The sequence below is a fragment of the Candida dubliniensis genome, chromosome 3 (genome assembly GCF_000026945.1).
Source record: "Candida dubliniensis CD36 chromosome 3, complete sequence".
Lineage (NCBI taxonomy): Eukaryota > Fungi > Ascomycota > Pichiomycetes > Serinales > Debaryomycetaceae > Candida > Candida dubliniensis.
In genome coordinates this window covers 956,052-974,074 of record NC_012862.1, presented here as the reverse complement: position 1 = coordinate 974,074, position 18,023 = coordinate 956,052, and the positions used below count along the sequence as shown (strand labels likewise).

At 34.7% G+C, this 18,023-nt stretch overlaps 8 protein-coding genes across 8 annotated transcripts; 5 read left to right on the top strand and 3 right to left on the bottom strand. All coding sequences in view use genetic code 12, as the record gives it.

Annotated features, from left to right (window-relative positions):
• Nucleotides 1–145: 145 nt before the first annotated feature.
• On the top strand, nt 146–1,845 carry CD36_84380 (uncharacterized protein yel023c homologue, putative; the record flags this gene model as incomplete). Its single annotated transcript, XM_002419308.1, has 2 exons — nt 146–561; nt 636–1,845. The coding sequence occupies 2 exons, from the start codon at nt 146–148 to the stop codon at nt 1,843–1,845; spliced, it is 1,626 nt and encodes a 541-aa protein (XP_002419353.1).
• A 290-nt stretch (nt 1,846–2,135) lies between these two features.
• On the bottom strand, nt 2,136–2,954 carry CD36_84370 (ubiquinol-cytochrome c oxidoreductase complex subunit, putative; the record flags this gene model as incomplete). The annotated part of the gene is made up of 2 exons (XM_002419307.1): nt 2,136–2,728; nt 2,906–2,954. 2 exons carry the CDS (start codon nt 2,952–2,954, stop codon nt 2,136–2,138), a joined length of 642 nt encoding a protein of 213 aa, XP_002419352.1.
• A 309-nt stretch (nt 2,955–3,263) lies between these two features.
• CD36_84360 (E3 ubiquitin-protein ligase, putative) lies at nt 3,264–5,948 on the bottom strand (the record flags this gene model as incomplete). Its single annotated transcript, XM_002419306.1, has 1 exon — nt 3,264–5,948. One exon carries the CDS (start codon nt 5,946–5,948, stop codon nt 3,264–3,266), a length of 2,685 nt encoding a protein of 894 aa, XP_002419351.1.
• Nucleotides 5,949–6,602: 654 nt separating this feature from the next.
• Nucleotides 6,603–9,929, top strand: CD36_84350 (conserved hypothetical protein; the record flags this gene model as incomplete). Its single annotated transcript, XM_002419305.1, has 1 exon — nt 6,603–9,929. One exon carries the CDS (start codon nt 6,603–6,605, stop codon nt 9,927–9,929), a length of 3,327 nt encoding a protein of 1,108 aa, XP_002419350.1.
• A 144-nt stretch (nt 9,930–10,073) lies between these two features.
• On the top strand, nt 10,074–12,395 carry CD36_84340 (nuclear pore complex subunit, putative; the record flags this gene model as incomplete). The annotated part of the gene is made up of 1 exon (XM_002419304.1): nt 10,074–12,395. The coding sequence occupies one exon, from the start codon at nt 10,074–10,076 to the stop codon at nt 12,393–12,395; it is 2,322 nt and encodes a 773-aa protein (XP_002419349.1).
• A 268-nt stretch (nt 12,396–12,663) lies between these two features.
• Nucleotides 12,664–13,459, bottom strand: CD36_84330 (vacuolar ATP synthase proteolipid subunit, putative; the record flags this gene model as incomplete). The annotated part of the gene is made up of 2 exons (XM_002419303.1): nt 12,664–13,132; nt 13,446–13,459. 2 exons carry the CDS (start codon nt 13,457–13,459, stop codon nt 12,664–12,666), a joined length of 483 nt encoding a protein of 160 aa, XP_002419348.1.
• Nucleotides 13,460–13,936: 477 nt separating this feature from the next.
• Nucleotides 13,937–14,317, top strand: CD36_84320 (small nucleolar ribonucleoprotein SNU13; the record flags this gene model as incomplete). Its single annotated transcript, XM_002419302.1, has 1 exon — nt 13,937–14,317. One exon carries the CDS (start codon nt 13,937–13,939, stop codon nt 14,315–14,317), a length of 381 nt encoding a protein of 126 aa, XP_002419347.1.
• Nucleotides 14,318–14,638: 321 nt separating this feature from the next.
• CD36_84310 (nucleolar preribosomal-associated protein, putative) lies at nt 14,639–18,001 on the top strand (the record flags this gene model as incomplete). The annotated part of the gene is made up of 1 exon (XM_002419301.1): nt 14,639–18,001. One exon carries the CDS (start codon nt 14,639–14,641, stop codon nt 17,999–18,001), a length of 3,363 nt encoding a protein of 1,120 aa, XP_002419346.1.
• Nucleotides 18,002–18,023: the final 22 nt, after the last annotated feature.

Sequence of the window (18,023 nt, the reverse complement as noted above, 5' to 3'; positions counted from 1 at the left end):
TAGTGTATTTTAAACTATTGTTAAAAAAATATATGGCTTAGATTTTTGTTTTTTTGCAACCAACTTTCCACCAGACACAACAAAACCACGAAAGACAACCATAAATTATAGGAAAAATTGATACCAATCAACAAACTAATAGGCCATGTCATTATCCGAAGAGCCAAAAATTATCTATAATGGTAAAAATTACCCCAATCAACACAATTCCTCAAAAGTAATACAAAAAACAAATCATAGCAAAAGCATTGTTTTGTGTTTTGATGGCACAGAAAATGAATTTGGTCCAAAGCCATTTACAAATGTCTTGAAGTTGTTTCAAATGTTGGAGAGAAACAACTCAAGTCAAATTTGCTACTACCAACCTGGTATTGGGTCTACATTTAATGCTGATATTAATAATGTTTTCGAAAAGAATTTTACCAGTACTGTTTTGTCTAAAATAACTAACAGGGCAGATTCACTTGTTGCATTTACCCTTGAAAAACATGTAATGGCAGCATACGGTTTTCTTACCAGTGTTTACAAAACAAACGATAAAATTTATTTATTTGGGTTCAGGTATGTGTTAACGAAATTATAATCTTTAAATTTGTTGGCCTCTAGATAGTTCATAAATACTTACTCGATAACAGCCGTGGAAGTTTTACGGCCAGAATTATTGCTGGAATGATTGAGTTGGTTGGTTTGGTGAATTACGGACTAGAAGACATGACCCCACTTGCTTGGAGAATATATACAAGTTGGGAATATGCTGGACAACCAGTTCAATTAGAAAACAAAACGCTGACAATGGCCAAAGAGTTTAAGAAATCTTTTTCTCGTGGAGATGTCAAGGTGCATTTTATGGGGTTGTGGGACTCGATAAACTCAGTTGGGATTCTATGGGATCGAATGTTTCCATACACCATTAAAACCACAAATGTTGATCATATCAGACATGCTGTTAGTATTGATGAAAGAAGATCCAAGTACAAACAGCAGCTTTTCTCCCCAATAGAGTCAAGTGACACGGGAAGTAAAGGTAGCAGTACATATAGTTCCCCAATCAGCTACGGGATGTTCGCATCAGTCAGATCGTTGATCGATCTACTCAAACGTTTTGTGGAAAGATTCAACAGACAAAGACTGCGGTCATTGCCTATTGTTAACGATTTGATCGAAGTATATTTTCCAGGAAACCATGGTGATGTTGGCGGTGGGTGGGAGGCATCACAAAATGGTCAAGTATTATCAAGTGTTTCTCTTAGATGGATGCTTGGACATGCAATTAAGCATGGGGTAAAGTTCCAACGACAATCAATTTCGCAATGGTCTTCAAATAACTCTCCAACATCTAGTTTTTTATCTTCTAATCATGATATTTTGGCACTTTCAAGCAAATCTCCTGATAGTAGGTTTGGAATTATTCTTCCAGAGTCCCCCATAAAACTATCTGTGGGAAGAGGAGAAGAACCTCTTTTGTATGTTGTTCTTTGGTGGATTTTAGAGTTTATCCCCTTTCTAAGAATCAAAGAGAACCAAGAAGAAGGGTATTGGAAACGAGCTTTCGTTCCCAACTTAGGAAAGCACAGAGAGATTCCAAGCACTGCCTTGCTTCATTGGAGCGTATTTTATAGACTTCATTATGCTGCGGATTACAACCCGAAAAATTTGCATAACCTATCATTAGGCGAAAAGTTTATAGAGCTGTTGATGCAATTCAAGATCTTTAAATTTAGTGAAATCTACTCCTATTCAGAAAACCTAACAGTTAAAAAGATCAAAAATAACTGGACGCCAGGATTTTGGAAAAAAGTCCCCGATGAATTAAGTGAATATCTCGAGAAAGACCCCAGCTTGTAAGATACTGGTTTATCTAAATGCAGATTACATATATTAAATCAAAATATACATGAAAGGGGGAAAAGGTGGTGTACAAAAGGGTACCAAAAAAAAAGGTAAAAAAAAAAATAAAATAGATCAAAATGTTTGTTTTAAATAGTACTTTATCCTTTATGTTAGTCTTCCAATGTGGTTTTCTCTTTTTAAATAAGTTAGAGCAATAATGCACTCTCTCATGCGTTACTGCTTTTTTTTTTTTTGAAATTATTTATTCAGTTTTTTTATTCATCATACCGTACTTGTATTTATCTCTAACCAACAAGCAATGTTTCATCATCAGTAAAGTCATACTCTGGAATTTCCAAGTTCAATGGAGCTGGACCCTTTCTAATTCTACCAGAAATATCATAATGGGAACCGTGACATGGACAAAACCAACCACCGAAATCACCAGCTTCACCAATTGGAACACAACCCAAGTGAGTACAGATACCCAACATAACCAACCATTCCGGTTTCTTAACTCTGTCTGAATCATTTTGTGGGTCTCTTAAAGATTTGATATTAACTTGGTTGGCTTCTTCAATCTCGTCAGCTGTTCTGTGTCTGATGAAAACTGGTTTACCTTGCCATTTGATAATCACATTCTTACCTTCTGGGATAGCTCCTAATTTGACTTCAACCTTAGCCATAGCCAAAACATCGGCTGAGGCAGCAAAGGATGAAAGAAAAGCTTCAACGGTAGATTTGGCACCGGCAGCTGATAATAAACCCATGGATCCAACCATGAAATAAGTAAAGTTTCTACTTCCTTGACCGGATTTGTTGTTCAAATAGGAGGAGTAATCTGGTTGTTGATAGTTAGACAAAGTGGTGGTAGTTGTTGACAAAGCTCTGACAGAACCTAAAAGATAAAACAATCAAAAGTTAGTATACTATATTTCTCTAATATATTACAGTTTTGGAGCTGTATTTTCGAAGTAACTCTAACTCCAATTGAATACAGGTATCCATCTAAATTACTTTGATAAACATTTCAATAATAATGTGCATCAACTCCAAAAAACAAAACAAAACATACTCTTTAATCCTAAACCATTTCTTAATGTTCTGAAAGCAAGAGAAGACATCCTGATATGTTGTTGAATAGATAATAAGTTAACGACAGTAGATACTTGATGAAATTACCTTTCTATTCTTTTTTTTTTTTCATTGAAGGAGAATTTTTTGTAGTATAGGTTTGGGAAATTATATGCAGTTTCAAAATAATGAATCTCTTTTTTTCCATGGTTTCTATTGGCTAGAGAAATAAAGGCTAACCACAAAAAAAAAAAAGGCGCACCTATATTTTCATTTGTTTGCAACAGTGATTACTACAAGACTGCAGCACTTGCCGTACAAGTTTGATATGAACTGAAACTATGTATATGCTATCACACTTATTTAATCCCAAAGCCTGCGCTTTCATTTACGGCTTTATTCAACTTTTCAACGAATTTTTCTTTTGTGCTGTAGTTGTACAAGGCCAACTCATTGAAGCATGTATGAGCAATGGGCAATCTATGACTGTCATGTCCATTATTAAGCAAACTAATTTTGAATGGTAAATTTTGTATGCCTGTGGCAGGAACTCTGTCCGAACCAGTTATAAAAATCAATAGTTTCTTTCTTTCCTTGTTGCTCATTTTGTTCATATTGTCCCAGAACCAAGTTATAATCTTCGAATCGACTGCATCTTCACTTGATCTCCACCCAATATACTTTGTCACAGATTTTAAAACATCGACATCTATTCTATGGTCATCGCTACCACACAATAATAACTGAATCTCTTCTGGCAGAAACAACGACAAGGCATTGCCACCAATGACATTATTGAAGCCAGTAATAAAGGCATCAACCTGCTTTTCAATCCCATCTTTCATGAAAAAACCAGTATACTTGTCAATATACTCTTCCAAGTTTAATTTTGTGACTTGCGTGTTTGCTCCGTTGGCAATCAATTCCGTTGTGTGATGTTTGCCAAACATATCGCTGTAGCTGACTTCAAATGTCAAATCCAAATCTAATATCTCCTTGTTGGTCATGGTTTTCAAGTTTATTAAATTCTTAAAAGACACAGGATACAATTTCCTGTAGTCCTCTCTATCCAATCCCCTTTTGAGCAAGATTTTGTATAAAGCGATTGGAAACTGCAAATCTAGTATGGTCGAGTTGTATATGGCCAATCCCAAAATGGCACCAAAAAGATAATACATATCTGGATTCTCAACAGGTATTATGTTGAACCATAGAAAATTTGAGTCGTCGACATTATGAAACATTCCTGATTGGGGATGAAAGATCTCTTTTGTCAATAGCAAGAACCACTCCTTTTTCAAACCGCCAGCATCCACACCAGGTTCATTGACGAATTGAACACGTAGACTTTTCTTCAAGTTGTCTGAGTTTGTTTTAATGTACTGCAACGAGTCTTGCACAATATGGTCTCTTCTGACTCGTATCCTGAAATACACATCAATGATAACTCGTTTATCAAGCGAATTGATAAATGCTTCCTCGGCTTTCCTTTCCATCTGTCTCCTGGCTTCGTACTCCAATACGGAAATCTTTGCTCCCAAGGATATCAAAAAAGGGTACTGGCAAATATAAAACAAAGCATCATCATACAAGTTTTTATTCACACTGGTGCCATGAATATAATCTATGATTGCCCAAAGTTCAGGCTGCATCGACTTGTTGCCTTTCAATTTAGCTCTTCTATTACTTTGCCAGGAATCAAAGTCCAACCGAATATTCACGTAATCAACTAACGAGTTATAAAAAACTGATACTGGAACAGGATCATTTCTAAGCTTATTGGCCTTGTATGCAATTGAAAGCACAGTCAATGCGGACCTGATATGCCAATCATTACCATACTGATGCACTTTTACTTTAGTTTCTTTTGTTTGTTTTTTCCCGTTCGTTTTTAATGGGAAGGGGTTGCTGGAGAATTGACTCATAGGTAAATTCAACAGACAGGGTGACGATATATCTGAGTTTGACTCTATGTGGCTCTTCAAATACAAGCTTTGAAAATATTCCGCTTCACTATTGTCAACATAACCATCTTCAGAAGGACTAAGATTTAATTTTATTTGCGGGTTATTGGCCAAGTAAAAGTATTTTTTCAATTGAAATGTAATGTAAAGATTGATCAAGTCGATTCTTCGAATAAAATCGGCACTATCCAATTTAGAAAGCCAGCTCGAAAAGTACCCAAGCGTCTTTGCACTATCAATACACGACAAAATACCCAAACATCTCTTTAATATATCATAGCTCAACATCTTTATTTCTGGTACATCACTCATTAATTTCAATTTCGGATTATCCGAAACCAACGACCTTGACAAAATCGGAATTTCAAACAAAATTAATACCCAGCTATATGCAAGAGGGCCAGAATCTTCAAGATATACGTCGATTCTCTTCAATTGTTCGCTTGCCCCTTTTAAAGCAGAATGCAATGGCTTTTTAGTTGGAAGTTTTGTGAGTAGGTTAATCACATCTCGAACACCAGTATAATAAATATTTGAAGTTGAATGGTGTGGCCGTTTACTATGTGGCCGTAACTTGAACGAATTGTTCAATATTTTAAAAGTTTTGAATGCTTGATAAAGGTAGTTTGACAAAGGTTCAAAAATTTCATGCAACGATTTTGATTTACCTTTGGAGTCATTGACATTATTAAAACATTCATCGGCCAAAGTCTTTACATGCTTGTATGACACTAGGGGAATGTCCGGACCGTTTGTATTTTGCAGAGTCCCCAACAACATGGTGGTATGGCATACAGAACATCTAAATTTTTTGGCTTTATTTGGGAAAGTCAATACAGTTCCACAACAATAGCACTTGCTCACATTCTGTGATTGGGTGTTTTCAGATGTTCCTGATAAAGACTTTGATACATTAGCCTGAACTCCTGTTGTGTCAAATTCCGTGGCATTGGGTGTAATGACAGCTTTCTTTGACTTTGCTGAATTTATTGTTGGTATTGTTAAAAGATCCTTGAAATTCCAATTGTGTTTGGGGTTGGGAGTTACTTTCGATTTTTTTGAAGAATACTGCTGCAGCATTACTGGTACAATAATTATTGATTGCTTTTACTTTATTCCTATCAATTCTGGAGGGATAAAACTATAAGACAATAGGGAAATAAATATATATATATATAACCCATAAATAACACTGTGTTAATGTTGAAATTTCTTGTCAGAAATCTTTATATGCCTCAATATGATCGATTTAGTAGGTGGATGAAAGATTATGATTACATACGCATATCAAACACTCCAAAAAAAAAAAGTGTAGAATAACAACAATAGGATAAAATGCAATAGAAAATAGGACGATCGACTTTAAAAGGATTTGAACGGTTTGACGAGTTTAAAAATAGGCATAAATCAAGTAAAACAGTTTTGTGGTATGTATACGATACAGATATCGCAGTAATGGTGGTGGTGGTGGAAAGGAGGCCGCAGCGTACGATAAATAACACAATCTTTTTTTTTTTTTGGCATAAATTGTTATTTTCCTGTATATACATCTTATATTGAGAAAAATAGAAAACGAGGAATGGCCCAGACTCACACATGCAAGCATCTTGCGACATTAGCAACACCGAAAGTTCTAACACCATAGCCTCTCCTACTGCAACTTGTTTGCTATTTCTCAGAGTGAGTTTTATATTGGAGGTATAGTTGACTAGTATCAGCAAGAATTGAACCTGCATGTTTGTGCTATCCAAAATTTCCGATCAAGATGCCTTGAATCAGTCAGTGGTTATATACCCCTTGAATAACACAGCATGTGTAGTGGCTTTAACGGCTTCTGGACAGAAATTAATTTTATACAAGGTGAAATACAATGATTTGGTATATTTGGAGAGTATCAATCTAGATGGAAAAGTGTTAGCAATAGCAAAAATTAGAATTGGCAACCAAGAAGCAGTGGTCTACTTGGATGATCAATTCCAAATTGGAATACTTTTCATTGATAACGAATTTTGTACTACTATAAAGATTTTAGCTAAACTATCCACCACAGGGCAAAGTATGATAATTGATATGCATATTTGTATGGTGGCCGATCCATCTGAAAACACTAGATTCATTGCATTTCATATATTTCGTGATGTCGTTCACGTCTTTCATTTCAACAATATCCTGTCTGTTGATGCTATATTGGGAAAGGATCATAAAACTTCAAGGACGCGTCGGAAAAAGAGGCGTAGTGATCTTGGCAAATGGTGGTCGCTTGAATCGATTTCAGTTGCAAGGATTAGTGTTAAGCAGATTGCAATCTTGGAAAAGCCAACAAACACCATGGCGATACTTTATAAAGATGTGAATTCAAATTTTTTCGTAAGATGCTTGTCAGTGAAAGGTGTAGACTCACTACATGCAAAACAACCCATAATAGAGTTTGAACAGGATTTGCCCTGTTTGATAATTCCCTTTCAGGCTGGAGGTTACATTGTATTATCAACTTTCAGCGTATTTTACTTTCCTGATGATCAAATTCAATACATTACTATTTCAAGCGAGATAAATGATATATCTATCATCCAATCACACTCTAAGCTTCATTGCGTCAAGGAATTGATTAAATCTGGGAATGGCATTTGTGAGGAAAATTATGTTTCATTTGAAGTGATTGACAAGACTAGGTTTTTGGTCATTGCGGAGTCTGGTAGAAGCTACTTGTTGTTTACTGATATGGAAATATCCTCTAAAACTACAATGATTATTAACCAAATGACTATGATTAGTCTAGGAGAAGTTACTATTCCTTATTATAATGGACTAAGCCATATAAGTGGGGATTTGTTTTTCCAAAGTTCACAGTTTTCAAGATCGGTATTGTTTCTGGTATTGCCAGAAAAGCCGCATATCCATATAAGAGCATATATCGAGAGTAGTCCTCCTGTACTAGATATCAAAGACAGGGGTAAACAGGACGAGGAGTTGTACACATGTCAAGGTAGCTGGGAGGGCAGTGAACTACGGAAATATGGAGGCGTCCAGCACTTTCCAGAACTTCTCAACACGAAAAGTATAGACATGAAAATCAAAAAATTAACAATAATGAGCTCAATGGTCATGGTCTATAATGCCAATGGTGATAGTGTTGCACTAGAAGCACAGAACTTAATGCCAAAAATAACGTATCCGAAAATAGATCTGGATGTTTTGGCATATCATGAGGAGGCAGATTTCCAATATTCTATTACTCGTCTGTCTTTGAGTGTTGATGGAAAACCTATGGTGAATGAACCCTTTATTTATTTTAGTGTTGTGCCTGAAATTAATATTGTAGTTGCTGTTTCCGACACCAAAAGGATTTATGTTTTACAGAAAAACAATGTGTTTGATTTTAAAAGCGAAGTACTCGAAGAAATTACAAGTATTGATGCAATTCACGTGGGCGATGGGACAATTTTGATTTTAGCAACTGATTGGAATGGAAGATATCAGATTTGGAAAGTTGTTAACAAGAAAGTTAAGTCACTTTTCTATGGCGAATTGCAAGATAATACGTTTGTATTGGATTCGGTGATAATACAGTCGGGTAAAAATGGTATAACTGTTTTTATGCTGACAAAGAAGGGAAGTTTGCATCAATTAATTTTCGCTTTAACGGAGAAGGGAATCGATAAAGTTAATTCTACAGAGCAATATGTGAGTGATGTGCCATGTATTTTGAGAAAGTTCAAAGACAACGTGCTTGTTTTTAATTCTAAACATTTGACTGCATTGAAAAAAGACGAGTTGCTGGGGTTTTTTGTCAAAAAACGCATATATGTTCCGGACCCGGACATTGCTGATGTTTGCTTTGTAACTGAAGATGTGATCTTGATTGGTTATCGGAACGGCCGCATAGATCAAGTGAGAATTATCTTGCCCCAGCCAATTGTTAGCCATCAAAGCTTATTTTCAAATAAACTATACCTTAAGTGTCTACCTGTTCCGCTAGCGAAATATTTAGTTGGTGTTGTTCTCGATAATTCAACGGATTCCGTTAATACTCAACTCCACTTGGTTGACACTGACACTTTTGAATTATTATCCACTTATGAATTTGACGATCCTCCGGGTGTTCAGGTTGTTGATATTTGCTTGATACAAGAACCGCAGACTATAAATAACCATATGGATGGTTTATTTGTGTGTTTGACATTGCTGACAGAATTCCCGTTATATGTATTTGGTATTGAAGAATCTAAATTAGTTTGCTTAAATCGTGGAACTATATCTGGGATGGATTCATTGACCGATATTAAACTAAATTCAATTTCACTGTTTGACCAAGAGAAACAAATTTATTTGTGTTCTGGGAATATTGTGACTTTGATCCATTTAAATATAGATGACAAGTTCCAATGGACATTCGTCCCAAGGTCTGCGGTTCATAGTCCTGCTTTTGTGGTATCACAGTGGTCGTATGAAAACATGGTCTATTTGGCTGATGCAATTCATGGTGCCTTCTCTTCTAACGTTGATGAATTGGAAAAGCATAGTGCAATGAAACTAATAAAAGTAGATACAGATTCCATGGGAAATCAAATGACAGCAATAACAGCTTTGAGACTGCAAGATAATAGATATGTTATTATTGGTGATGCTCTTGGTAATGTGAATATTATTCAGACAGATCCAAATGATCCTCTGATACGTCTGGTCTTTAAGTTCAATATAGGCGATCAGATAAATTGTATTTCCGCTTTGGGTAGACAAAAGTCATGGGGAGCACAAATTTGCGCAATAGGAACAGTACTGGGTGGCTTATTTATATTGAACAAAACTGATTTAAATGGATGCTGTGAATCCTTGGTAGAATTTGCTGCAAATAATTATCTTGAGCTATTAGAATGTGATGAAGAATCGAAAAACAAGGATGACAAATCTCAGTGCAACGAAATTATTAGTGATACAGTCATTGAACGAGTATTGAATCACTTTATTGCCAATCCAATCGAGTTCTCACAGACATACAATAACTTATACTTGAATAGACACCGATTACAGCTGGTACATTTTGAATGCAATAGTATATAGAATTGTGGGTAGTGTGCGACAACCAATTTGTTTTTTTTCCCTCTCTGCTTTTGTTGCTCCATGAAATTTTTTGTCTCTGTCTGTTTTTCTTTTTTTGTTTACCATTTCATCACAATTAAATAGTGACAATAATCACCTAGAAATATGCCTGAATATACCAATTTCGAGAGCAAGTTTGATGATATTGATATGCTTGAAATACCTGACGATGATGATGGAGAAAACAGCAACGAGAACTCAATTTCATCTGAGACAGAAGGGATTTCTGATTCCTCAGACTCTAGCAAAAACAGCTACGACCAATCGAGTCCGGTCGCAATATTCAAATCAGATAAAGAATATATTGACTTGTCAGACTGGTTAAATACTCAAAAGACTTTAGAATTTAAGTTTGAAGCCCAAAAGTATAGAAAGGGAACAGAAAAAGCTAGACCATTTGATGAGAAATATATTTCGTATATCAACAACATCTTTAAAACCATTGAAAAACTTACAGAGGACGATATCACCAGATTTGATTTGGAGGAAGATGATTCGCCTATAGGCTTAGTCATGGATCTGACAGGATCAAGGGCCAAACATGTGCAGAAATTTCAAAAGATTGATGAAGCATTTAAGCAAATAATCGATTATTTGCAAAATTTGGTAAATTCTATACTGAGGGAAGAACAGGAGTCCTATGATTTTCAATGTTTACAACATGTATTGTATATTTTAGAATGTTTTGAAGCCAACAATTTCTATTTTGATATCCAACAAAAGCCGGAATTGATTATCAAGTGGGTAAATACTTTTGATCCTAAACCGGATCCTGAGTTGTTGAATGACGTTATGGTGAACACGCCGCAGCCTTATTTGCACCCTCAGTTTTGGAACACCTGTATATCTCAGCTTCTTACAAGAGGATTGTTTACTCAGATTCACGAAGTAATTGAGCATTCGCAGTATCATGAATTAAAAGAAAAGTGTCCAGAGTTGCATGCTGTAATTGGAGACATGGATACTTTGTTATCAAATTACACTTCCTATTCCTCAAAGGGACAATTTACAGCATGGAAGCTCTTGGCATGTGAATTTCGTGATTCCTTGTCGTCAGTGAGAAATGAGAGTATCACCGAAACCAACTACAAATTGATTATAGACCAGATTTACGATTTGGCATGCATTTTCACAGGATTACCCAAGACAATTTCTAGTTATTGTGACACATGGTATGAAGTCTACTTGGCGTTATCTTTATATCAAATACGAGACAGCAATGAAGTATATGTTGATTACTTCAAAACAGCTGTATCCGAAAAGCCCCCCTCAGATATATTTCATGACGAAAACGAAGATATAGACGGATTAACTGAGGCATGTTTTTTGAACATTTTGGAGAACAACTATTTGAAAGTTTTGGAAACTTTGCATGAGTTGGACCCTCCAACAACGGCATATTTGGCTGAACTAATGGAATTGAGGTTGTTACTTAGAGGCTACTATTTTGATGTCACCGTAACATCTTCAGCAAGTTTTGAAGATTTACTTAATAGGAGGACCGTATCTGAGTACTTCTTAACTAGACATGCCTACGATTGTTTAAATATTCATGAATTGGTACCAGTTGGTATTGGTCTTCTATTGAATAATGTAGTATGCACGTCCAACAACGCTACTTCTACTAACAGAAAAGTTATCGCTGCGTTCTTACCCAACTATATCTGTAATACTAATGATGATCTTGAATGGGCTTTGACTATATGCGCCAATTTGAATTTGGTATCGACTGCTAGACAATTGTACTATCAGGCTGGTTTGAAGTCTTTGAAGGACGGCTATATTTATGAAGCATTGAACAATTTTGTCAATTGCTACGATCCAACACTATTGAGTGGTGAAAATCACAGCGAAGGTATGAAGAAAGTGCATTATATTGTATGGGACTTAATATTTTCTAATTGTCTTGTTCGTAACCGTCCAATTGACGATGACCTAATCAACAACATTGTTGATAAGAAAGTGAATACCAATATCAAAATGCATCCTGTCATTCAACAATGTCTTGCTCCATATGCCGTATTGAAAGAGTTTTATGTGACATTACCACAAAGGGACATAAAGCTCTCTAGCAAACTTTCGAAATTGATTCATCTATTAAAATTTAATTACTTGCCCAAAAAATTTGTTCCATTGTTACTAGCACAGTTTATTCCGTTTTTAATTGATCCAAATACAACTTTCCAGTTGCCTGATTTGGTTATTATTATTGAGTTGCTTGACAACTACGAAAGTGATAGAAATGAGAAAGAACTTACAGAAGGTGCAGATTTGTATTTGTACTCAATTAATAATATTGGGTCAGGTGCTGATGAAAACGACTGGCGAAAACTATTAGGTAAAGACAACTTACCCAAAGACGTTGATCTGTTTACAAGAATGTTAAGAAATCAGATTGCAGCAAAGGTTGGTAAAGTGTTCATATAGTTAATATTAATGTAAAAGATTGTAAATTTCCACAAATTACAAGTAATATAAATATGTGTTACTGGTTAAACTCTAACAGTAAATAACTATATATTTTAAAACATGTTTCCTGTTTCTTTTTTGTAAATCCAACAATATCAGAAAATAATATAAAATACAAAAGACTATAGTAAGCAGGGTCATACGACCATTGTTCATGGATATCAGTTCCCACTATTTTTTATTATAATTATTAACGAAGTATTGAGCTGCTCACTCCAACTTTTGTTTAACAAGTGACGTCTTGAGAAGCTCTTGAGTTTAACAATAAGGCCACAATTAAACCGTATAAACCTAAAACTTCGGCGAAAATCAAAATCAAGATCATACCAACAAACAATCTTGGTTGTTGGGCAGTACCTCTGACACCGGCATCACCAACAATACCAATGGCGAAACCGGCAGCTAACCCGGATAAACCAACAGATAAACCAGCACCTAATTGAATAAAACCAGTATACAAGGCTTGTTTTTGACTTAAAGAGTCAGAAACTAAGACTGACACGACCAAACCATAAATGGCAATGATACCGGCCATAACAACTGGAACAACGTTTTTAACCAATAAATCTGGTCTGGTGACAGATGTGGCACAGATACCTACACCGGACTTAGCAGTACCATATGAGGCACCAAAACATGTGAAAACGATGGCTGCTGCACAACCAATAGAACCAAAAAATGGGGCATAAACTGGACTATATTGAAAAAAAAAAAAAAAAAAAAAGAATTCGTTAGTAAATTGGAGTTATTATAAACGTTGGCAAATAGAAATCGCAGCAAAACAGGGTGTAGTATAATGAAACCTTGTATGCTTTTTTTTTGCAGGAATTTCCATTTAAATTGTTTTCAAAAGTATTTGTCATGGGGCCCATTAGTTGTTCTTTGCTATCATCAGCCTTATCTTGAACAACGCATTGATAGATATTTCAATTCCATTAATTTCTGTTACTGCGTTGACTCCTTTCTGCAATTGAGTCCATCCGCTATCTAAACAAAATATAAACATACCATAAATCAGACATATTTTAATTGATGCAATGTGTTTCTATTATTGGGATGTTTATGATATTGAAAAAGTTAAAAAAAAGTTGTTGATAATGAATGGAAACTGGACAAAGTTTTTTTTTTTCCTTCTTTTTTGTTGTTTCAGTGAGCGTTCATTGTAATCGAATCTCAATTGTTACCAATAAATTAATCTACTATACACGACTTACAGAATAAATGTCTCATCCAAAATAATGTCGTTTTTGGACTTTTTTTTTTTCTCTCTCCCTTTCTTCTTTCAATAATTAACTTTTCCAACATCTTCAACACAAGAACAAATGCATGTCTCATCGCATTTACGATTGCATTTTAGAAAAATTTTTATTTACTTCTTTCCTCTTTCTTTCTTTCTTTTTACTACTTAAGTATAAACTACTTGATACTGGCGAGCTTTAAAAATTAATTGCAAGGAGCCCTTATTTCCCATTTAATAGTCTGATCTGAATTATTTACAAATGTCTGCCCCAAACCCAAAAGCTTTCCCATTGGCCGATTCCGCTTTGACTCAACAAATCTTAGATGTTGTGCAACAGTCCCAAAACTTGAGACAATTAAAGAAAGGTGCTAATGAAGCCACCAAGACTTTGAACAGAGGTATTTCAGAATTCATTATTATGGCTGCTGATACTGAGCCAATTGAAATTTTATTGCACTTACCATTGTTGTGTGAAGATAAAAATGTCCCATACGTTTTTGTTCCTTCTAAAGCTGCTTTAGGTAGAGCTTGTGGTGTTTCCAGACCAGTTATTGCTGCTTCTGTTACCTCAAATGATGCATCTTCAATCAAGAACCAAATTTACGGTATCAAAGACAAGATTGAAACTTTGTTGATCTAGGTAGTAAATGCAATTCAAGAGATATATTTGTATATATGACGATATAATAAATTAAGTAGTGCATGTATTTTTTGTTTGTAAAAACTTTAATTAATGATTACCAGTGTTACATATACAATGCTAACATCTACTTGAAAGATGTTCTTGATTCTGCTCATCGTAACTATATTTTTTTTTTTTTTTTTTTTTGGCCAGGTTTGAGTTGTGTTTTTCTCTCTTCCTCTATATATTGCAAAATATACTCTTCTTTGATTCTACTATACTTATACATCTACCATTATCAAGATACCTATTTGTTATTGATACGCGCTTTTGGTTCAAATGGGGAAGAGTTTGGTGACTGCAGAAGCGGTAACTAAACTATTAAGATCGAAGGACACATCCATCACTGAAATTGTCCATACTGCAAATAGTCTTTTGAATGATGAATTGGATATATATTTACCTGGAAAAGAGGTGTTTGTATTGAACTTGTTATGTGACAGATTGAATGACAAATCAAATGGTAAATTTGGAACGTGGAAGTTTAACAAAGATGTATGGAGTTTGCTTCTTCTGGTTTGGTCGAAATTAAATCACCAGAAGGTTGACAGACAAAGGGTAATACAGAAATTGAAAACTATTGAGATTATATTTATAGTTTTACAGCACAGTAATGATAATGAAGTTTTCTCGAAATTATTTGAGTTTCTTGGTATTTTGTTTCAAGAGTCATATATTATTGCAGATGAGAATTCTGCTATACAGCTATTGAAATGCTTCGTTGAGCACATGGATGTGCTCCAATCTAATGAATCAATTGTAACTTGGACTGAACTAGTTCGAGACATATATATCCGTGCATGCCTGAAAATCAGTTTAGAAGGTTCAAAGAAATTTTATAGCAAGTTTTTTGAAGACTGTTGTTTCCCCTTGGTTGATTATTTAGCCATTTCTGAATGTCTGTCTGTTTCACCAATATTCAAGGAGCTATTAATTCAGGGGGTGTTTAATTCAGATTCCACAAAGTTCTACCAATCAAGTTTAGAGCGAGATCTTAAAAAGAAAGAGGTCAAAGAAGAATCATTGATATATTTATACACTTTAACGGTACAGCTTTTGAGTGCGAAACATATGACAATATGTGAAGGAGTATATTCAATCATGGCTTCAAAATCTCCTGACTTGGCAGAAAAGCTATTGTCTATTTTGGCAAGCAGCAAGAAAACAATTTCTCAATCATTTATAGAGCTGATTTATAAAGTGGAGATTGCTGATAAACCTTTTAAACAATTGAACTGGGATATGGTCAAACACATATTTGCAATTGATAGTGAATTGGCAATCAACAAATCAGGGTTTTTATTCAAGACTTACAAGTCTGAATTTCAGTTGGACGACAAAGTGGTACCTGTTGCAGAAGTAATTGTTGACGGTTTTGCAAGAAATCGTGAGTTGCTGGATTTTTTCATAAAAGTGTGGCCCAAAGCAATAAAAAGAGACGAAGTATGGGAATCAGATGAGTTTATATATATTGTATCACAACATGTTAAAACTTTTTCTGGGAAACAGTTAATCGCTGTAATCGAGAGCTCTTTCAATGTTGATAAAGGAAGTCAACGTGCAATTTTCACAGCAATTACAAAGGGTTTAACTAATTCATCTGTAAATCTTGTTGATGCTGTCAAGCCAACTTTATTAGATCAGGATAGCTATTTCAATGCCATTGAAAATTTCTGGAGTATCCGTTATTACTTGCTTTGTTTGTATGGTGCAGATTTTACTATTGCAAAGCAGAATTTGAAACAGAATATTGATCTATATTACCACTTTACCATTTTCAGATTATTGGAGTTACAAGTTGTTAAGGATTATTCAAAGTCTGATCAAAAATATTTTATAGCTTGCATTGAAGGTGAGAAGGAAATGATACCTCAGGTTTTCAAAAGATGGCTAGTCATTTTCAACAAATTTTTCGATACTGATTCCTTGATTAAGTTAATTCTGATTGGATATTCAGATATTGAATTTGGCGATGTTTTTTTTGAACAACCAAAGCTAACAACTTCATTACTTAAATTTATTGCTGAGAATTTACAAGCCAGAATGGATCTTATCGCTTCTATACCTATTGTGTGTTTTAACAAATCATTCAAAAAGGAGTTACTTAATGGTTTGTTTACATTATTTACGTCTAATCCCACCAAGGAAACACTTGAAAACATGCATTATTTACTTGGTCAGCCAACATATCTGTCTGTTTTGGAAACAAAATTTGATAACTTGTTAAAATTGTTGACTGTTGGTACTGATGAATCGAAATTGATAGCTTATAATGTCATTAAAATTGTTTGGAGAAATAATGTTCAGCAGATTAAAAATGAAGAGAATCACAAGTATGTGAATGATGCTATTTCAAAATTGAATAGTTATTTGGACTCCAAGCCACAACAAATAATTCTGACTGAACTAGAAGCAATATTGATAATACTTACAAACACTAAGGAAGAAGGCTTGCTGGAAAATATGGAAGCGGAGTTGAATGAGTTAAATGATAAGTTTACAAACTATTGTATTGAAACTTTAAATGACTGCAAAACTGAAGACTTGACTACTATTAAGTGGCTATTACAAACGCTTGTAATGTTGCCATCCAAATCTCTGACGTTTGAAAATGTCATTTCTTGCGTAAAGAGATTAGATTCAAAGATTTTGAAAGATGCTTCTATTCAATCTACGTTGTTTCAATTGATTTGCAAGACAACAGATTTAAATCACAAAAGCTTGGTCTATGTTTTGAGTTTGTTTGTTTCCTTGCAGCCTGGATTGAATACGGAGTTGTATGACGTATTAAAGTTGTTATTCCAAAAGCTTTCTAAACATTCACAACTATACTTTGAAGTGTTTGATTTTTTTACCGGTTCAATTGGTACTGTCCCAGTTGAATTCAGCTTGAGTTTTGCACAGATTGCTTCCATATTTTTGAGTACAGTTCCAAAAGACACTAGTGCCAATCGCTACAACAGCAAATGCTTCACATTTTATGTCAATGCTTTACAATCTGAAAACGAATGCGTGACAATGCAGATTTTGACTAGCTTGAAAGATTTGTTGACTAACCAATCGTGGGTTTTCAAGCAAAATTTACTAGAAATCACTTTGGTTATTGTTAAAATTGGGTCGCAAAGAATAAACTCTTTTACCAACCAAGAAAAAATCTATATCCTATCAACACAGATTGTGTCCCATATCTTGTTGTATCACAGGTTTAAGATTGCCACTAGACACCACCTCATTTTGAATGTAATGTCAAGTTTGTTGGAGTGCCTAGCAGATGGAAATTCAAAACTATCATCAAATGCAGAAGCTGCATCTGCGTATGCCCGTTTATTGAGCAATTTATGTGAACCATCGGAAAGAGTTGGAGATAAGATGTCTCACTTAACGACTTCTGCAAGCTATTTCAAAAAATTGTTAAGAAAATATTTGTCTGTTTTATTAAGCAATTATATTTACTTCAATTTGAAGTACACTTTCACTCGTGCTGTGAATGACGCTATAATGCCAGGAATTTATAGCGTATTTGCTGTTTTGTCACAAAATGAATTGAGAGTCGTTAATGCATCTTTGGATTACGGTGGTAAAGCATTCTATAAAACTTTGTACAATGATTACAAAGATCATGGGAAATGGAAAGATCAATAAATGGGATATAACAATGTACAGT